Source organism: Alexandromys fortis, unplaced genomic scaffold (genome assembly GCF_014885135.2).
Source record: "Alexandromys fortis isolate MF-2015 unplaced genomic scaffold, M_Fortis_MF-2015_v1.1 scaffold_40, whole genome shotgun sequence".
NCBI classification, from domain to species: domain Eukaryota; kingdom Metazoa; phylum Chordata; class Mammalia; order Rodentia; family Cricetidae; genus Alexandromys; species Alexandromys fortis.
This window is the reverse complement of record NW_026067966.1, coordinates 10364566-10385683: the sequence shown is the minus strand read 5'-3', so window position 1 is coordinate 10385683 and position 21118 is coordinate 10364566. Positions and strand designations below refer to the sequence as shown.

The following is a 21118-nucleotide window of genomic DNA, read 5'->3' as shown; positions in this document are numbered from 1 at the left end:
TGGCACCTCACTTCCAATTATGTTCTCATAAATAAACATATTATCCTTGCTGATATGAACAGTCTGTGTAAAGTAAACCTATAGCAAAAGGGAGGGGCTCTTTACCGTGCAGATTGCTTGCTGAATTATTAAATAAATCCAGTATTGCCACTTAGCAATAACCATTACCTTAGAAGAAGGGCATTCCTAATTTGCCAGCTTCATAGATAGCAAGGATAACACTTGTGAAATCACAACGCTCTCATTCATTTTCTTCAGGCTGGTCACCAGTCGGAGCTTCTGAACTCACTGAGACCCAGGCCAAGTTGAAAATTACATAATGCTATCTTGAGGATTAACCATATCTATCATATCCAGAGTGGATTGTATATAATACAATAACTTTAAATAAACCCTAGTTTATCTCACCCCACAAATACTGTGCCGAGCGTCTGAAGGGCGGGGCTGAAGGTAAGAAAGAAATTCCCGAGGACAGGCTTCAGGGCCTCCGAACTGAGTCACCTGGTTTTCTTACACCTCCATTCCTAACATGCTCACGATTGCTTATGAATTATGATGCTCCTGAGAAAGATGAGCGCAGGCTACTAAAAATGCTGCCTTGTGGGGCTGGAGAAAAGTTCAGGGGGCCAAGTGCTTTCCTTGCGATCATGAGGCTCTTTGTCTGGATTACAGAACCTCTTTTAAATAGCCTGGCATGCTGGCATGCCCTTGTAATCCAAGCATGAGAAAGAGACTGATCCAGGGCTCCCTGGCCAGCCAGCACTTTACTTGGCAAGTTTCAGGCCAGCGAGAGATGCTGTTTCAAAAAGGGGGGGGCATGGGTCAATGGTTAAGACCAGGGTTCCTTAACCAACGAGAGCAGAGGCCCAGGGTCAAGCCTCAGCACCCATCTGGCAGCTCCCAAACATCTAACTCTAGTTCCAAGGCTCCAATGTCTTCTAGGTTGCATGGGCATCAGGCATGAACTTCGTGCACAGACGTGTATATGTAGACAAAACACCCATACAAATAAATAAATGTAGTTTTTTTTTTAGAAAGGAAAAGGGGGATCTTGCCTAGAGAATAACACTTTGAGGTTTTTCCTCTGCCCTCGACACTGACATGTGTGCATGCGCCTCAAAACACATGAGCGTCTGCACACACAAGAACACACACACATGTGAATTTTTATGTATATACACAAAATCGTAGCTTACATCAAGAATGGTGATACACACCTGTAATTTCAGCACTCAATAGGCAAAATAAAGTGGGTGGTTAGTTAAGAGGCTAGCCTGGGCTACACAGTGAGTTCAAGGCTGGCCTAGGGTACCTATCAAGCCAGGGTCTCAAAAAAGCAAAACAAGACATTAAAAGAAATAAAAATGCAACAATTATTTGGGGGATAATGACAGGGACACCTTTCCTATTTGATGCAGGTGCGTAAAAGAAAGAGGAATTTCATCTACAGCCCAAGTCTGGGTTCCCTCACAGCGAAGTGTGAATAGTGTTCACAGGACAGTTGTTCTAACAGAACCCTCCGAGCTTTAGTCTCAGGAGCAATTATCTCGACGGCCACTACGTGGCACTGTTGCCTCTCAGTTCCCCATAAACCAAAACGCTGTTTACAGAGGGGGAATGTATTTGAATCTCTGTCCTCTTCCCACCCCTTTCCCTCTGTAGAAACTTTTAGCATTAAATCTGCTGCAGGGCCTTATGGACGATCCGAGCGCCCAGAATAAGCAGCTCTTGAGTTCTCAGCCCTAAATGGGTCCTCTGTATCTCCTCCTCCGAGGTTCAGGGAATATCACAAAAGAGGAAGCAGAACGGAAAAGCAAGAGAACGGGATGGAGCGGGTAGAGCTGGTCTTCCAGACTCGACAGCCTGCCTCTTTGCACTCTTGTCCCACAGGAGCCTGCTGAGACAGGACCTGCCCAAGACCGGCGCCAACAGCATTTCTTCACAGGGGAAGAGGGGCTCGAGGCCCCAGGCCTCCCTGAAGGTTCAGTTGAAAGTTGCTGGGGTAGGGCGGTGGAGAGAAAGAAAGAAAAGGAAAGAAAGACATACATGAAAGGAAGAAGACAGAAGATAGAAGGTGGGCTCTGGAAGAGGAAGGGGTTCGCAGGAGTGGGAGGGAACATGGGAAGGTGAGGTGCTGAATATGAATGTATGAAGACGCTATTATAAGCCCATCATTCTGTGTGATTAATATATGCTAATCAAACTAAACTTGAAAGCGAGAAAATCTGTGGATATCTTATGTGCTGACTGTGGACCCAGGCCACACACCTAGCCGCATCCCCTGGAGACAGCTGGTCCAGCAGCCACTGTCTTCCCAAGGCTCTTGTCCTGTCGGGTCTCTGGGGCAGGTTGTTTCTGAGGCTCTGGAGGAGGAGCTTTGTGTTCTCCTTTGCTGACATCTGTGGAAGTGAAAACCATTAAAAGAGGCACTGAAGGGCAGCCGAGAGGACTCAGTGGGGACAGGCACTTGCTTCCAAGCCTGACCACCCAAGGTTGATGTTCAGAACCCATGGTGGAAAGGGAGAACTTGTCCTCCGCCTTCCGTATGTTGGCTGTTTGCACACATGCGTGCCCACACACAAATGTCATAAAATCAAGTCCATAAAAAACTTAAAGGGTTTCAGATCAATTTAAACATGGCCTTCATTCCTTAGTGTTAGCCCATGAGGAAAGTGTTGGTAATCAATTCTTCTGTTTTTGATGCTTTGGAAGAGATAATATCCCTTCCTCCTAGAGTTTCTTCATATCATTTAAGCATAAACCCACTAGTAGCATAAGCTTCAGTGATGGATGCCCCAAACTGCTTCAGTAAATAACTGCTTCTTAAAGAAACAGTACTCTAAAGCTGTGAGAAGGAGCAATACCGCACTGGGTTTATGATCGTTCACATTTGTGATGTGGAGTCCTTTAAGAACAAGGTGATGAGCTGTGTTTTTATTTCTAGGAACATCCCTCCCAGGTTTACTGCTGTAGGCAACTTCAGTAGATAGTGGATCACCCGAAACCCATCCATCCGTCCCACCCGAGGAACTTCAGGATAAAGAAACAAAGATGTTCAATTTGAAGGCGTCCAGCTTTTAAAAATTAAAGTGTGTTAACAAGACGACCACACGGTGTCACTGTAACACCATCAAGTTGCAGGCTTCCAGGGCTGGCGTGGAAGACCAGAGGGAATGAACCTGTGCTGGGTAAGTTTAGTAAAATTCAGGAGTCTGCTTTTCCTGGAGAGAGGACCGGAAGCAATCACCTGCAGCTTCACTGCGGTGGTGTTTGAGGCACTCCTTTGTGCAGATTCACCCGAAATGGGTAGTTAAAGAGACAACGATTCCCCACTCCCGTCACCTAACTCCCAGCCACCCCTAGGAACAGCACAATGCCTTTGCAGTTTATTTTTCTTTCATCTTAGAACTAAATGAACTAAATCATTGTTGGTTACTAACGATTGTCTTTAAAAGAGTCACAAGTCAAAAAGCTTTACTTTTTCAGTGAAAACCTAGACAACATTTTTTTTTCTTTTTATCCTGAAAGTTGGAGGGGGGGGGAGGGGATACTTAGGACTCAGGGAAAGTCATATCAAAATCTTTCCAAAAGTATACTACAACTGGAAGGCCTTGTCATATTGTTCTCACCAAATCAACACCCTTTTCTGTCATCGCAGTTTTCAATGCCTGTCCCTCTAGCTTTGACAGATGTTTCCTAATGCACATCTTGAGATCAGTGATCACATTCTAGCCTAGAAAGCCTGTTCTTGTCTCCAAAAATATCTATAAAAGCTTGCAATGTAAATAAGGCACATTTGTTTTTAAACTCTTGGCAGGTGTCAATCATAAAAGACAATGAAAGGCATTAAGACATCTTCGAACAGCATGTGTTACTATTCTATCATACGGGCTCAGGCACACTGAGAAATGTTAAAGGGGGAGCTTGCCTTTTTCCAGCTTCTTCACTGTTAATTAATGGAAGAAAAGGGTTTTTAATGGAATGTCTTGTAAGACTGGGGTAGTGAAAGTTTTACCACGCTGCCTTAGATGTTACCTGGACACGCTGCTCTATCACAGTGTGGGGCTTCTGGTGGGTTTTGTTGTGGAGACCAGATAAGAAACACTGCTGGCAGATGTCAAAGTTGAGACACTTCAGACAGCGGTATCTGCCAAACGAAATGCAGCTTATGTCACTATTGGCAGGAGAGCAAACGGATGGAATTCAAGCAGAGAATGAGCATCCCAACCACGCAGGAGGTGTCGGATAGTACAGTGGTTACAGTTTGTCTCTCGAAGCTGACAGTTATTAAATAACCCATGTGCTTACTTATTCAAAGAAACGTGAACCTTATCTTAATAGTACTCTGTGTGTGTGTGTGTGCGCGCGCGCACGCGTGCATGCATGTGTGCATGTATGTATTCATGGGCCATGGCAAATGTGTGGAGGTCAGAGGACAACTTTAGGAATTGATTCTTTTCCTCCATACCAGTTCTGGAGAATAAGCTCAAGTGGTTGGGCTTAGAGGCCAACACTTTAAGCCATCTCACCAGCCTTGATGGAGTTTTTTATAAGACAATTTGTTAATGTGTCTTTACCCAGTAAACTACAGTCTAAAGGTCTGAATTATGTTCCTTCTCCACACTACCCAAATATCAAGTGCCTTGCATAGGCAGCGTCTTAGGGGCTGCAACCTCAAGAGAAACCCTCAAGGCTCTGGCCATATTTTGCGGAGCTGCATGAGCACTCAAATATTTTGAGTGTAGTTTCCAATCTTTTTGTTTGTTTGTTTGTTTCTTGGTTTTTCGAGACAGGGTTTCTCTGTGGGTTTGGTGCCTGTCCTGGAACTAGCTCTGTAGACCAGGCTGGTCTCGAACTCACAGAGATCCGCCTGCCTCTGCCTCCCGAGTGCTGGGATTAAAGGCATGCGCCACCATCGCTCAGCTGTAGTTTCCAATCTTAAAAGAGAAGTTTGGCATTTTTGATAGAGTTGAATAAAGAATTCTCTTGGAAATTACAAAGTATGATAATCTTGAACCTGAGTTCCTGATGCTAGGGGAAAAAAAGTTAAATCTTAGATAAAAGATTTCGAAACAAGCCCATGCTTTTCCTTAAAAGTCTGTGCATAGGGAAGAAAAGATGGAGGGGGGGGGTCTTCAGTGGCCAGGAGCTGTGTGAGCAGCTCACCTGTTTCTTGACACATTAACATGGCAGAATTTTGTTCTTAATTTCTGAGTCTTAAATCTCCTTGTGTTCAGAAGAAGAGAAAGCACTGAGGCATGCTGGTAGTGAGACCTCTCCCAGTGCTCAGGGAGAGATCTCTCCTAACCCACAGATAGTGTGGTAATACTGAAGGGCTAGGAAGATGGGGCAGCCTCTGGTTAATAACGACACTGCCGTTCCTACCTGTAGCAGAGACAGCCGCTGCACTGGACAGTCAAGCTCAGGGTTTGGGAGGATCCGTGGCACATGGTAGGTCACCAGTGAATGTGAACTAAATGAAGCTAAGTTAAGAGTCTGCTTTCTGCAGCAGGACAAGGGCCCTAGTAAATACCACTTACTTGGCCTTGCAAAAGTTTTTGCATAGCTTTGAAAATTAATCAACTCATCTAAGTGTACAAGATGGAAAAGCCTTTTCTTTAATGCGGATTATTGGATGAGCTACCTATCTGAGCTGGAAGCTTTGTCCAGCCTTTAGACAGCTACAGTTAACTTGTCTGAACAATATGCTAACTTCCCTTAAGTTCCGAGACCACCTTTAGACTCACAAGAAAGGCTGCTGAGTGGGTAAGACAGCTGGTTTCCTGATCATTTTACCAAATAGAGAACCCAAGGTTTTTTTTTTTTTTCCAATCTTATCTCAGTCTTGTATAATTTAGTTTTTTATAGACCATAATTGATAGCCCATCTGGGACTCAGTTCTTGGAGTAGGGGTACTTTCTGCTCTATATGTCTCCCCACTCACTCCCCATGTGCATGCGTGTGCACTTCTGTGCATGGACACCAGAGGCGGATGTTAGATGTTTATTTGAGATCAGCTTTCTCTCTGAGTCTGGAGCTGACCGGTTCCTTTAGACTGGCTGGCCACCAGGCCCCAGGAGCCCCCCCCTGTTTCTATTTCTATTCCTGTTTCTTCCATTGATTCTGAGGAACACATTGTACATCGTAGGAAAATTTAGGTTTTACTATAATATAAACCTTTCCTTGGTCCTGCTTGCTTATTTTCCTGTTGACATGGTTTATTGTTTTAAGTTGATAATTGCAAAGAGGTTTATATGAGTCAGATTTTGTTGCACCTTCCAAATCCATTGCAAACTCAATTAAGCTTTTCAGTAAAATTTAAACTTGATTTCCAGATTTTTAGCGGTTCGGTAGACCTGCTTCATGCCTGTGGGAATGTGGTCAGTGTCTGAACCGTGGAGGATCAGGAGCTACAAGAGGAGAGGTAGGACAAAGCGAGCAAGCGTGAGCACAGAGGGCTCCAGCTTTCCTCCTCTCCCAGGACCCTGTACCTTGTTAGCTGCTGGACATCCTGGAGCTCATACAGGATGTCCTCATACAGCCGCATGCCTGTGCCCGTAGCTCATGACTCACGGCTTGCCCTGCTTGGTCAGACTTCTCATCTCCTCTTCAAAGCTCTGGCAGCATCTCTGAGTTTACTTCCTCGTTATTTAACTTATGGAAAACCTACACGCTAATCTTCTTTTTTTTTTTTCTTTTTTTGGTATGACAGGGTTTCTCTGTGTAACCTTTGTTGTGCTGGAACTCGCTTTGTAGACCCAGGCTGGCCTCGAACTCACAGAGATCCACTTGTGAGTGCTGGGATTAAAGGTGTGTGCCACCACAGTTTAACAAACTATTCTTGTAGGTAGCTCCACAGTCTTTAAAAGGCTTATTTGGAACAAAAGACAGTGTACTTTAGAGCAGTGGTTCTCAGTCTTCCTAATTCTTTGACCTTTCATACAATTCCTCATGCTGTGGTGACCCCCAATTATAAAATTATTTTGATGCTACTACATAACTGGAATTTTGCTACTTTTATGAATTGCAAGCAAATATCTGATATGCAGGATATCTGATATGCAGGATATCTGATTAGTGACCCCTGTGAAAGGGTTATTTGAGCTCCCCAAAAAGGGGTCACAATCTATAGGTTGAGAGCCACTGCCTCAGAGGAAGAAAACTTGGCTACTTAAGAGCATTGAGTCAGTGGAAGAACTTAATATTTCATTGTTTAGAGGAAATAAGTTTATTTTCAACCAGGATGCCTCAGATAGGGAATTAATTATTGAACTAAAGGCAAGTGAATCCCAGATGTATAGGAAGGATCCCAGAGGTTATCTATGTGGCTCCGTTGGACCCGTCTACCACACGACCATTTAGGAAATGCGATGCTGAGTGTACCTCAGTCCTACGATTGGGAAGGTTTTGCACGTGCTGCACCGCACGGGGTGAGTGAGCATTTCTGAGGCTGACAGTCGGTAGCAGGTTGGGAGCCACAGAAGTATAAGAGGCTCTGACTGTAGCCAAGACAAGAATTTCTCCTCCTTGATTCCAGAGCTCAACACCTGGGGAAGAAGAGCAGGCTGAGATGCACTTCCAGGCGGGATGTGCCCCCTTTCTTCCCACCCCCCTGCTTCCATATCTGTTCTGCTACGGAAATCAGTCATGTGAGAGCCGGAGGAAGGATACCTCCAAGCTCAGGCTGTCCTGGAGCATGCCTGAAGTCTAATTTAAGCAAACTCTTCAGACACCTGCACCAGTTCCCAGGGATATTTTACGTTACTCACCCCTCGGAAGCAGCTGTGGACAGCACGCTCCACAGGGCACAAAGCACAGCTCTCTCCCACAACAGCAGGAATCTGCAAAGGCAAGCTCATGTTAGCTACTGAGTGGACTCAGTGTGCCTGAGTAATGGAGGAGGTCACACAATCAGCAAATACCAGACATCTGGGAGCAGAGGCGTCATCTCAATCAAATCAGTAAGCTTTAGGTTTTGTGCAATGCTTGAGTTGGAACAATGAATAAAAAAAGACGGGAGGAAGACCACAGAAGGAAGGCACTGAGGTAGTGAGGGAAGATGTCTGCTGTCTGACGCCTTAGAATCCCAGGCAGATTATTTTAATCTTTCTTTTCTTTTTCCCCTGATGGAGGTCACAGTGATACTGCTTTCAGGTTCACGGTGGCTTTAAGAAATAGCTTGTCAAGAATTTTCACACTGTCTCGTTTGAATACATGTCAATTCCACTACTTCTTTTGATCCTATGTCAAAATATCTGACACAAAGAACTTCAAATAGGAGAGACTGAGGTTGGCTTGTACTTCGGTCCATGGCTTCTGGGCTGTGGTGAGGTAGAGCATCAATACAGAAGGCTGTGGCTGGGCAGACCTCACGGTGACTGGGGAGCGTAGGGATGAGAGGCCCATAGGAATAGATCTCTTTTTACGTGGTTTCTTTAGCTAGGCCTTAAGTAAGAAAGTTTCTACCAAATAATCCATACAAAACATATCTAAGCCATCAGTTAGTTCAGAGTCCTCAGGATCTACTCACTTCTCAGTGATTGAATCCACCAGTTGGGTACCAAGCTTTCAATTCAAGAGTCTTTTGGAGGATACTTCATATGCAAACCATAACTCCAGTCTTTGAAATGGGCTGGTACACATCTTTATTAAAGGAAGAACTGACAAGAAATGACGTCACTATGTCAAGAAGAGATATCTACAAATTCACTGCAGCCTTATTTAAGACAGCCAAGATAGAAGAATGACCGAGGTGTTTGTTGACATTAATGGATGTTATCTGGCACTTAAAAATGGCTATAGCATGGATGAACCTGGAAAATATATGCTACAAATGAAATCAGCTGTACACAGAAGTACTGTATAATCTCTTTTACATGGAGACTCTAAAGAGATGAGTATAAAGAAACAGAGAGTAGATGTGGCTTCTTGGAGTTGAGGGTGGAGTAGGTAAACCAGGAGATACGGCTCAAAGAGTATAAACTTACAATTTACGATGATTAGATTCTGGAGATCTAACACACAACACAGTGGCTTGTTAATGATGTTTCTTGCTCTCTTGACTTTGATTTGAGGGATCTTTATCTGTGCTCACACATAAATATTGACTGTGGGAATGATGCGTGTCCAAGCTACTTGACTGTGGTAATCCTTAAACACGTGCAGCCTTGTTACCTGTGATACACATGATGTAACATCTCTCCCCTTTCCTCTCCCTTCCTTCTCTCTCTCCATCACTCCCTCCTTCTCTTGTTTCCTTTCTTCTCTTTTTTCATTCCTTTCTTATTTTTTCTTTTGAAATAGGGTCTTGCAAGGGTGGTCTCAAATTCCTGAGTTCATATAATCCTATTACCTCATCTCCATAGCCGGAGCTATAGGCGTGTGTACACCATACCAACTTAACATCTTTTGTACATATAATTTTTGTTGTTTTTAAAGCTAAATAGATTAAATGATCACTGAGAGATGATTTTTGAGCAAGACAAAAAAAAAAAAACAAGTTTATTGCACTGTTGGGGTCTCTCTCTGGAAATCCTCCTTTTCCATTAAGGGGACAAAGCTCATTAGACTTTCTTTCTTATTTGCTTATTTATATTTTATAGATATTCTAACGACTCCATTGTCCCTGCATTATACCTTTCAACCACATTCATTGCGTGGGGTTTGGGGTTGGTAACTACAAGACTAAGGCGATGAATTTGGTTCTGGTTTCCGTATGCATAGATGTGTGTACCAGTCACCTTCACTTATTCGCATTTGGACAGGAGTCCCAGTTTCACATCTGATGCCTTGCCCAGCTCAGGCTGTCGGATACACTGCTGTAATTGCAAGGACCCCCTGCCGAGCCCATCAACTCAAATAAATGTCCTCCCAATCAGGAAAGTGGCACTTAAAACCTCTTTGCCGACAATTAGGCAGACAGAAGTCAACAAACATTCGCTACTGGTAACAAGATGGCGTGTGCTTTAAATTGATAATAACCCTGTCACAGACAGAGAGTAAGGAACCACTCCCAACGTTATTTAGTCAAACAACAACAACAACAACAACAACAACAACAACAACAGCCATTCATCTCCCATCTTTTGAATACGGATGAACTACCTGGGACACTTAGTAAGAGCATTGCTGATTTAACGTTCTTCCTTCTCTGGTGTTCCTACCCCTAATGAAGAAAGAGGTCGCAGTTCACATGGAGATACGCAGGAGAAAGCCCTGGGATCATCAGCTCTGTGACTCCAGCACCAGTAAAAACAAGTTCCTCACCATAGTGGGATGTGCCTGGTGCTTCCCCTTTAAATACCTTCAGAAAGTTTTTGTGAATTATTTGGCTAATTTCTTGCAGGTGTTCTTTCGAGAAGAATTAAATGTGACGAGGTGACAGGCTGCCATGGGCAGAATGGCACTCAAAACGACAATTAGCATTCCTAGGGGATGATCTGAATCACATAGTGAGGACTGGAGTTTTCTAAGGAAGGAATCCGTCTTAGATTTCATAATGGAAGTCAATGGGATGATAATTTACTATGCAAATTACAGCTCTCTGTCCCGGTAGTCTCTCAGAGCCTGCTAATGCTCACAGGAAGGACAGGCTATAGGAGCCAGCATTTATTCCAGCCCTCATTGACCTTGATTTAAAATCCCTGGAGACTGGAGTTAACTGGAAGCCATCAGCAGTAGTCAGGAGGTGAACACCAGGGCTCGAGAGGAGAGGGGAAATGCCACTCTGTCCAGGTCCTTCCTATCACATCCGCTTTGAAACTGGCTACTGTTATCAGTCTGATGGGTTAGGCCCCTGGCTTTCCACCTGCTTGCGTTCTGCGACACGAGTTGTCGTGGAGGAACATCTGCAGTGGCGGTTGCCCGAGACATTCCTCAGATGGCAGAAAGCCTGCAGTAGGATCCAGATGAGCCTTGAAGTATTTAATATTGTTATCTGGCATTTCTGAGTCAGGCTGTGTAGTCTAGAGTAAGAGCCAAGTACACAGCAACTGGAAGTGTATGGGGCAAAGCCGCACTACACCAGGACATCACAAAACCTGGCCCCTGCTCTCTGGATCAGTCTGTTTCTCTGTTGCTGTGATAAACACCATGTTCAAAAGTAACTTGGGAAGGAAACGGTTGTTTGACTTTCAGGTTTCCCCTCACTGTCCATCACTGAGGGAAGTCAGGGCAGAAACTCAAACACAGACAGAGGTGGGTACCATGGAGGGAAGCCACCTGCCGGGTGTTTTCCCATGGCTCAATCAGCCTGCTTTCCTGCATATCCCAGGTCCACCTGCCTAGGTGTGGCCTGAGCCTCTCATATCAATGATTTATTAAGAAAATGCCTTACAGACATGCCCACATGATGGAGACATTTCCTCAGTTAAGGTTTTCTTCTCCCCCAATGATTCTAGTTGTGTCAAGTTGATCAAAACCTAAGCCAGCACATTATTCCTTCGTGATGCTTTTGGCTGAAAAGAAACCTTTAGAGGTTCTCATTCACTGGCTGCCAGAAAGACCCGCTGTGTGGTTCCCTGCAGCAATGAGGAAAGAAGCCTTTAGAGGTTCTTATTCACTGGCTGCCAGAAAGAACCACTGTGTGGTTCCCAGCAGCAATGAGGAAAGAAGACACAGGCTTGGACGAAGAAGACCCTGCCCCGAGCGTGGACCTCCTGCCCATTGTCTTTCTGGACAGTCCCCCTCTCCTTCCATAAAACCATGCTAAGACCTCACAAGGTAGATTTGAGGCAGAGAATCTCCTCGGTGTTCCTTAGAGCTGGCTTTAAATAAACCTGTTTCCTCCAATAACTCCCCGTTCCTCTCATAAGATAAAGAGCAGTATGAACTTTAGATTCCGGTAACAAAAGAAAAAGAAAAACAAGCAAACAAAAAAACCACTTGGAAGCAATGAGGCCAGTCAAGATGTATGCATTAGCATAAGTGACCCCCCCCCCGTGTCCCTGATGCTGCCCCACATTTGAACATTCCGTACAGCAACAGAAAAGTCAACCCCGCTCTTGAAAAACCCAGACAAATCCTGCAAACTCCTGCTTTTATCCACCGTACCTTATGAATTATTTTCAATTTATTGAACTTATTCCAAAGACTTGGCCCTGTTCACATCTTGCCCTTGAAGTATGTACCATTGCTTTGTAATTAGAACTGTTCCTAATCCTTTGTCTCATAGCTGAATCCTGTCTCTGTGAGTGACAACATTTATGCCTCTCTATCACTCCCGAGACCCCCTAACCTTCACTGTCAGCAACACTTTAACCTTACTAAAAAATTTAAAATCTGCTGTCAACTCTGGTCAGACAAGCTGCTGTTTGCCATGGTCAGCAGTGACTGCAGAGACCGTAATTGGTCAGAGTGCAGAAAATAAATGGCTGTTGAGTACCCAGCCATAAATGGGACATTTTTATTACCTCCTCTTCAAGGTCTTGGGACCATCACAAAAGAATACAGAGCTGCAGGGACGGGAGAGCTGTGTGGAATGCTGATTTCTGGACATGGCAAGGCTGTTGCTCTCTCAAATTCAGAGCAGCTATGGTCACGGACACAAAACCTATACAACATTGGGTCTGTTAGTATCCTGTCCTGAGACCCCACTCCTCTCTGAGGATGTATATGCAGTTATTTAATGATTGGAAGAAGAAGGGGCATTTTCTTTAGTGGTGCCCACTCTCCTATAATCAAATTTATACCCATAAACCTGTGAACAACCGTAATGAAACCCACTGAATCACACCCAGAGAAAGACAGGAAAGTAGAAGAAAGCCGGTTTGGATGAGGGAGGGGATTGGTTGGAGCTGGAAAGGAACAAGAGAGGGAAATGTGTGTGTGTGTGTGTGTGTGTGTGTGTGTGTGAATATGCATGAATATATTATGTATATGCCATGATGAAACCCATTATTCTACATAATATTATGCTGATAAAAACACTAAAATATTTAAGTCATCACTTTACTTAGGAACTATGAACATCTTGGGATAAAAGGAGCTGAGAGGAGCAAGGGAATGCAAAAGAAACTGTCCCTCCTCACAAAGCTTCAGTTTGAGCAACTGTCTGTGCAGAAAGATGCCTTCCAAGAGCCAAGGAAAACAGGGAGAAAACAGGCACCTGGTTACAATATAGTAACAAACAGGAGCAGCTAGAGCTCGTGCTTGGTGGGTAAGGTGTTTGCTGTCTAAGTCTGAGCCCAGCATCCATGTCAAAAGCTAGCTGTGGCCTCATCGGTGCCTACAATCTCAGTACTATGAAAGCAGAGACAGGAGGATTGCTTGGGTTTTCTGACCAGATCCAGGGTCAGTGATAGAGCCTATCTCAAGGGAATAAGGTAGAAAGTGACAGGATTGGGCACTTGACGTCTCCCTCAGTCCTCTGTCTGCATGCGCTCATGGGCACACCCGTGTGCATACACCAGGAATCATTGAAGAAGGCAAGGATGGCCACTTTGCACCATCAGTGGCACCCCTGCAATAGCCTAAGGTAGAACATTATCTACAGAACATTTGGTTGGGGTAAGAGAAGGAGGTAGGTAGAACAATTTGTATTAAATTCAGCAGTAGACAGCTTCAGAGCACCTGGCGCTAGACCAGTGCCGGTGGGCTCGGTCTTCAGATCCACGCTGCTGTGGGTGAGAGCCCATAGCCCCTGTGAGATGGACTCAGAGTCGATCCTGTATTGTTTCTGGCTGATGGCAGTAATCTTGTTCTCTGAATAACTGGCTCTCAGTGGTAGGCAGACCTTAGAAGACAAGGCTTGGCTTTCAGTTTTCATTCGTGCTGGCTGCAATGATCCTGGGCTTAGGACATCTCCCAGCCATGCAATGACTACAGGGTTCATGGGCTTAAGGACCACAATAGCGAGTCTGTCTAGATATTCTAGACAGGTTACTGTTACAGGACATAACCAGACTTCAGATCCTGGAATAGCTGCTATTAAACGAGTGCTTTAAACGAGAATGGTCTCCATATGCTGATTTCTGAATATTTGGTCTCTAGTTTGTGGAACAGTTTAGGAAGAATTCGGAGGCATGGTCTTGTTAGAGGAAGTGTGTCAATGAGGGGTGATGGGATTTGGGGTTTCAAAAGCCCATAACATTCCCAGTTAGCTCTCTGTCTCTAAGTCGTGTTTTTGGATCAGATTTAATCTGGCCTAGATTTTGGTGCAAATAATAACCCGTCTCTCCCCTACCACACAATCAAATATGTCCTTAGGTGTCTCATTGTTGTCTCCTTTCCCCCTCACAACTGTAGCCCTATTTTCCTGGATCTCTTAGGGGACCCTGATAACTACACTTCAGTCAGCCTACTCAACACCCCTCCCATATTAAAGCGGAATATCTCCTGTTTGCCTGTGTTATTCTCCCATCTCTCCCCGTCAAAGAAGGAGGCATACTAGGCCTAGTCTTCTCAGTTCTCATCCTAACTCTCCTCCATCCCTTCACACCTCAAAACAATGTCGTCTTATATTTTGTCCAATGACCCAATCCCTATACTGAGTCCCACGGATTTCTGGGCAACCCTGTAGAATCCTTCTTACTATTTGTCAACCTCCATCACTTATGTCTTCATTATCCCAATTTTTGTTCTGATTTCTGGTCTAATATGAAAATGAACCTAATATCCCAATTGTATGCTAATTACTTTAGTCTTATAAGCCAAAAATGAAGAACTAGCAGCTTCTTAGGATATCAGGAAAGAAGGTAACCCCTCCGCTGTCAACACCCAAATCTGATATTCTCCGTAAACGACTCCTTGCTTAGTGATTCTCAAGCTCCTGCCTCAGCACCCTGCCTGCCTACCTACCGCCACAATCTCCACCATGATGGCCATGGAGTCCACCCCCCTGGGACCACGAACCCTCAAGTTAAATGCTTTCTTTATAAGTTGGCTTGGCCATGGTGTTTGGCTATAGCAACAAAAAAAGGAAACCAAGAGTTACCTACTTCTTCAAAATGAAGACATCAAAACTTGATCTTAAAGATCAAGAATAATCAGAGAAACAGTGTCTGGAAGCAGACAGTGACCAGTTCAAATGTGACAGACAGATGGAAGGTTTGCAAAATACTAAATGCCATTTCAAGAAAGCTCATCAAACCACAGTAAAATGAATATAAACAATTCAGAAACATCAGAAAAGCTAAGAGAAATAAAAGACAAATGGAAGAACAAGAGCAGAAAAGTTCAAGGAACAAGACAGAGACCACAACAAGGCAGCAGAACTGGACAAGCAGAGAGATGAATGTGTAGACTCCAGACAGGGGTTCGGAAGCACAGTGTCCCAGAAGAAGGAAGAGAAAGAATGGAATGAGAAAGGCCTACAGGATTCATGGAGCAGTATCAAAAGAGCAAAGACACAGCTTTCATTTAAGATGGGGTAGGACGACACCAAGCTATAGGAATCCTACGCAAAGAAATTCATCAGGCTGCTTTGCCAAGAAAGCATGAGGAATTGAGTTCAGATCTCCAGAACCTACACTTTTGCCTTTTATTAACTAAAGTGCTTTATTTATTCAACAAAACAAGTAGTCTTAAGTGAGTCTTTAGTAGACTCGCACATTCCCACATAAATAGCATCCCATTGCAATATGAGTAAAATAAAGGCTACAGACAGTTGGGTGTGTATCTGAAAAGCACGGAAAACCTTATGTGTTTGCTCATGGACAGGAGGTAAGGGTGGAACAAACTAGAGACCCATGGCTGTGTCCTCTGCCTGCGCAGCCCTGGAGAGCCGGCCAACAGGGATTCTACTTACATCACTGGGACGCTCTCCTCACACCTCTCTCTTTCCTCGGTGCTGAGGGTGGAATCCGAAGTCCACTGCGCAGCATCCAGCCTCCTAAGCTCCTCGGGTTTTTATAGCCCTTCTCTCTGAGCACTCCCGTTCTTAAAAGCTAGGTGTAGGGTGCACATATAACACCAGTACGAAAAAGCAAAATCACCTGTCTCCCTGTACAATGTCCAGTTTTGTACCCTTCTAAAAACTCATTTTAATTTGTTTTTGTTTTGTTTGTTTGTTTGTTTTGTTTTTCGAGACAGGGTTTCTCTGTAGCTTTGTAGCCTGTCCTGGCACTAGGTCTTGTAGACCAGGCTGGCCTCAAACTCACAGAGATCCGCCTGCCTCTGCCTCCCTAGTGCTGGGATTAAAGGTGTGTGCCACCACCGCCCTGCTTCATTTTAATGTTTTTTAAACCTTTGATTTTTTTTCCTTTTAGTTGACCTTTTCTAACTAATGAGTAGCAGGTATTTTATAAGAGAGTCAGAAATTTGTTGTTTTTAAAGAGAAGGGTTAAGTCAAACTACAAAAGCTTTGTTCCGCTGCTACAGAGTATAGGCTTCATGCTGTAAATCGGAACCGACTATGAAGAACTTTGGGAATGAGAGCGTGTTACGGTTGGATCTTAAGTGTCCTCCATAGAGCATGTATTAAAGGCATAGTCGCAGCTTAGAGACACAGGAAATAGAACTGCTAAGAGGTGGGACCTCATTAGGGAGAAGCCTTGAAGGGTATTAAGGGATTCTAGTCTCTTCTTCCCTCTTGCCTAACATAAGAGGAGCAGGTTCTTCTCACCCATGTTCCCATCACCACGTTTCCATTTCTCACAGCCCAAAAGCAACAGGGCCAGCCGACCATAGGCTGTGAGCCGAGATAAAATGTCTGCTTCTTAAGTTGGCCATTTGAGGAATTCTGTAACGAAAAGGTGGCTCACGCAGGAAAGCTCACGGGTCCAGTGCAGAGGAAGACACGGGCATGGGTCAGGCTTGCTACAGAAAGAGGAACTGGCACTGTGAAAATACTGACAGCCACAGCAGGTTGTTATGACCGACACCAATTGGGAACTCCTAAGGACTGGGACTTACCCGCTGTAGATCTGTTAGGAAGGCTCTCAAAGCCCTCCGAGTCATGCGGGCTCGGGAGTCGCCGCCTCTCCTGTTGTTTTCTGCATAGAGCTGAAAAAAAGCTAGACACATAAAAAGCGAAAAAGCCTTCAGTCCATCCCTGTGTTTGTGAAGAGTATATGATTTTGGGCAAGCTTCTTTGTGAATATAAAAGATACTTGGAGTCATGTTCTTGCTGTTTGTTTGTTCCCGTGAAGGCCTTAAAGGGCGATCCGTCAGTAACTAAGACCCCAAACCTCCACCCCCACCCCGGTGATAACAGACCTCTGTGCTGGAGGCTGGTTAACAGTCAGGTGAGGATCCCAGTTAATTGGTGGTTTCTGGATAATCTCTAAAATCATAAATGTCAAGGCAGCCAAGCAATGCAAAACTGAAAAGCGTGGATTTTAAAAGAAAATCCCGAAATCCTCATAAATGTAAGCATCTCTTTTAAATATTAACAAGACAAGAACTATAGAGCTGGCCCAGCGAAGAGCACTAGCTGCCCTTTCAGAGGTCCTGGGTTTGGTTCCCAGTCTCCACAAGGAGACTCAGAACCATTTGTAACTCCAGTTCCAGGGAAATTGACCTCCCTTTGTTGGTCTCTGCAGATGCTGCACTTACATGATATACAGGCATGAATGCAGCCAAAAACACCCATAAAATAAAGCTAAAATGTCAAAAAAAAAAAAAACCAAAATGAAAACAAACCCAGCCAGCCAAGGTGAGCGCATACCGCAGAGCAAGCCATGGTGACAGGGATTCAGACATCAGCAGAGAGGATGACACACTGGGCTGGGGAGTCACCACACTTCAGAACACACTTAGCTTTGACACGTTACCTCTGTACTTTGTGAGAGGACTGTCCCCTGAGAGGGCAACCAGTGCCGCAGCCACAGGCTGAATTCTGAGACTACCTGATCCCGTGCTGTGGGGCCACAAATCACAGACAAGTGTGGGAAGGCAGCGTTATTTAGGTGAAGTGATTAGGGAGTTTCTCACGGACTGTCCCTGTGAAGGCCTTCTGGTCCAGGCCTCCAAGGGATGCTTCATGTGTGCTCCCATGCTGCTCTTTTCTCATGGTCTCTTCACATATTTAGAACTTGGCACAGCAGGGCATTGAGTGAACATGGTTTTCTGATTCATCAGTTTATCCACGAAGTCACTGAGTAAATATTTACTGGATGCTTTTCTGTGATATCACTGTGCCAAGGACTGGGTGTGCAGATGTGGAGTGGGCAGTTGAACTCCCTTAGGATTCATCTGCCTGCCTTCCACACAGCAAAGATAAGGATAAAAATAAACAATATAGTCGGCTGGGGTGGCCTTTAACCCCAGCACTCGGGAGGCACAGGCAGGATCTCTGTGAGTTCGAGGACAGCCTGGTCTACAGAGTGAGTTCTAGGACTGCCAGAGCTGCTACACAGAGGAACCTTGTCTAGACGAACAAATTAAAAGTATGTGTCCCCTCCAAAACCACTTGTGGGCTCTGGCCTGGCCCCTGACTGTGGACTGCACACTAGCTGTGGTGCTTTACCCTGCACTTAGGAGTTATCAAAGGCAGGAGGCGTTACAGACAAGCACACAACTGAAAGTCCACTCAAAGGCTTAACGTTTAAAGAGACTGAAATCACGACAGCATGAGGAGATTCGTCTGTTACTTGTGAAGTTAGGAAAAAGTTGCAAATTAAGAAAGAAACAATTATAAGGAATTTGCCCGTGTGAGGCAAGCTCATGTCAGCATCGTTCATTGTCTCCTCCCCTTTCTCCTACTCTTCCTCAGACCAACAGAGAAAGGGCAGAGGAAAGTCCCCAGCTTAGCAAAGCACACACTAAACACACGCACATGTGCCCACACACTAAACACACACCATGTGTCCACACACTAAACACACACATGCATCCACACAATAAACACATGCACATGCACCCACACACTAAACACACACACATGCGCCCACACACTAAACACACGCCATGTGTCCACACACTAAACACACACATGCATCCACACGATAAACACATGCACATGCGCCCACACACTAAACACACACACACATGTGCCCCCACATTAATACACGCACATGCACCCATACACTAAACACACTCACATGTGCCCACACACTAAACACACGCACATGCCCCCACACACTAAACACACACATGCACCCACACACTAAACACACGCACATGTGCCCGCACACTAAATACATGCTTATGCACCCACATGCTAAACACACACATGTGTGCCCACACACTAAACACACACACATGTGTCCACACACTAAACACATGCACAAGTGCCTACACAGCTTCACAAGCCACCATCTCCAGAGTGGGCCTTGCCCTCTGGTATGAGGTAATCTGTTATTTTTCTCTGCATGGAATATCCAAATCTATCCCAGCTAAAAACCCAAAGTCAAAACTTGGAAGAAAATAAAACAAGAAAGAAAAAGAAAGAAACAAACAAGAATTATGCCATCTGGCAGGGAAGAACAAAGTGTAGTATATACACACCTAGCCAGCCACCCTTCCAAAAGGTGGGGAATCTGTTCTGGCAAGGGAATGGCTTTGTAGAAAAGAAAGCGATTTCCTGCTTCTAGCTATGTATGCGCCATTTGTATGACTGACACTTAGGAGACTTCTCTATTTCCTTATTGAGTAACGAGTCAGTAGGTGGCAAATAATCAGCAAGTAAAGACAACGTCTTACACACCTGATCTCAAGTGGACACTAGACAGCCCCAAATGGCCGGTGGCCAGAGGCCTTGTTGCTGCGGCCATGGGCAATCCCCAGCCCTCACCTGTCATACATGGCCATGAGAAGACTCAGAGTGAGGTCGGGAGCTCGTGGATGCACTTGTGCTGGTTTGCCCATCCCAGTTCTCTGAAACAGCTCCTGGAGCTCCCCAAAAAGCTGCTGCACAGAAAGAGAGGTCTCCATGCTCTCCCCAAGCTGTCCACACGATAGAACTTGCTGAATCAAAGAGCTGTCCATCAAGTCCACTGTAGGAAATAAATGAAAAGATGGACCTTATTTTTCTGATGAGGGCAATCGGCTTCAAACACAGCAAATATTTTCTGGTGTTTAAGTGAGATCAGTTTTTTGTTTCTCTTTTGATTTTGTTTTTGTTTTCAACAGTGGTCATATTTTTTAAAAGGAATTAAATGTGCCCATCAGGGACACAGATCTTCTGATCCATTCTGCTATGACTATTTTGGCAAACGACTTGATTTTGGAAAATTGTGTGTCATTAAGGTGTGGAAACATTATTGCTAGGACGGTTGCTGGGGTGTTGTCTTACAGACAAACGTTAAAAAGAGCCAGAAACTTGATGAATGCACATCCTAAAGAAGTTGAAACCCTGTGGCGATGAAGTGGGAGGATATTTTTGCACTGTGCCCTGAACACAGCTTTCCCATCCACTGTCCAGCTTCAGAGGAATACAGTGTATTGGAATGTTGTATACACAGTCACCATAGTAAAAAGGCAAACCCCAACAACACCCCAAAAACAGTGGCCTAATTACCCAACTCTGTAGGTCTCACTCACATTCGGCAATATCACGTTTTAAAAATCTTGGTTCCAACAATATTATTTTCTCGAAACAGCACTTCACAACACCAGGGCTACTCACAAAAGCGGTGGCTTATTTTTCACAGGCACAAATCTATATCACCGTCATCATGTAGAAAGTTTACAAAGCAAGGAATAGAGAGAAGAATGAAATCGAGCAAGCCCTAAAGTTTCTTGCCAACAGAGGGTGACAGACAGAATTAATAAACACTCCCTGTACCACCTAAAAGGCAGGGATGTCAGGAGCCACCAGAGCTGCTGGCGTTTAAAATGCTTCAGTCTGTGAAGTGATGAAAGTCTATTTCTAACTGCTTTGTAAATCATCCTCACAGATAAGCATAAGAAAACTCTTTATTTGTTTTCTGATATTGCTTTGAAGGGTAGAGTCTAAGGCATAGGGGAACAGCCTTCAGGAACAGGGTTTAAATAAAACCTGGCCACAGGCAGTGATCTGTAAACTTGTCATTGATCACAAGCCCCTGTTGCCTGGGCCAGACAGTTGGATTGCAGGGGTCTCCTGTCTTCTGTGAGAGTTCTATATTATAACTATGCAGATAAAGGTACTATCCATTAATCTCATAAGATTCACGTAGTGATAATCTCTGGATCCTGCTACCTGGAGCTCATGTGATGCTTTATCTTGGTGTTTGGGATTGTTTTGTTTTGTTTTCCT

General features: G+C 44.6%; 1 protein-coding gene across 1 annotated transcript in view; it reads right to left on the bottom strand.

The window, feature by feature from the left end:
• Dytn (dystrotelin) overlaps positions 1–21118 on the bottom strand; it is a 50486-nt gene that overhangs the window by 20925 nt on the left and 8443 nt on the right. Inside the window, exons 3-9 of the mRNA XM_050154257.1 lie at positions 19673–19874; positions 17712–17797; positions 16852–16952; positions 7770–7841; positions 7384–7547; positions 4036–4147; positions 2269–2399 (exon numbers count right to left, since the gene is read on the bottom strand). Of these exons, the coding sequence (XP_050010214.1) occupies positions 2269–2399; positions 4036–4147; positions 7384–7547; positions 7770–7841; positions 16852–16952; positions 17712–17797; positions 19673–19874 (868 nt within the window). The remainder of the gene's footprint in view (positions 1–2268; positions 2400–4035; positions 4148–7383; positions 7548–7769; positions 7842–16851; positions 16953–17711; positions 17798–19672; positions 19875–21118) is intronic.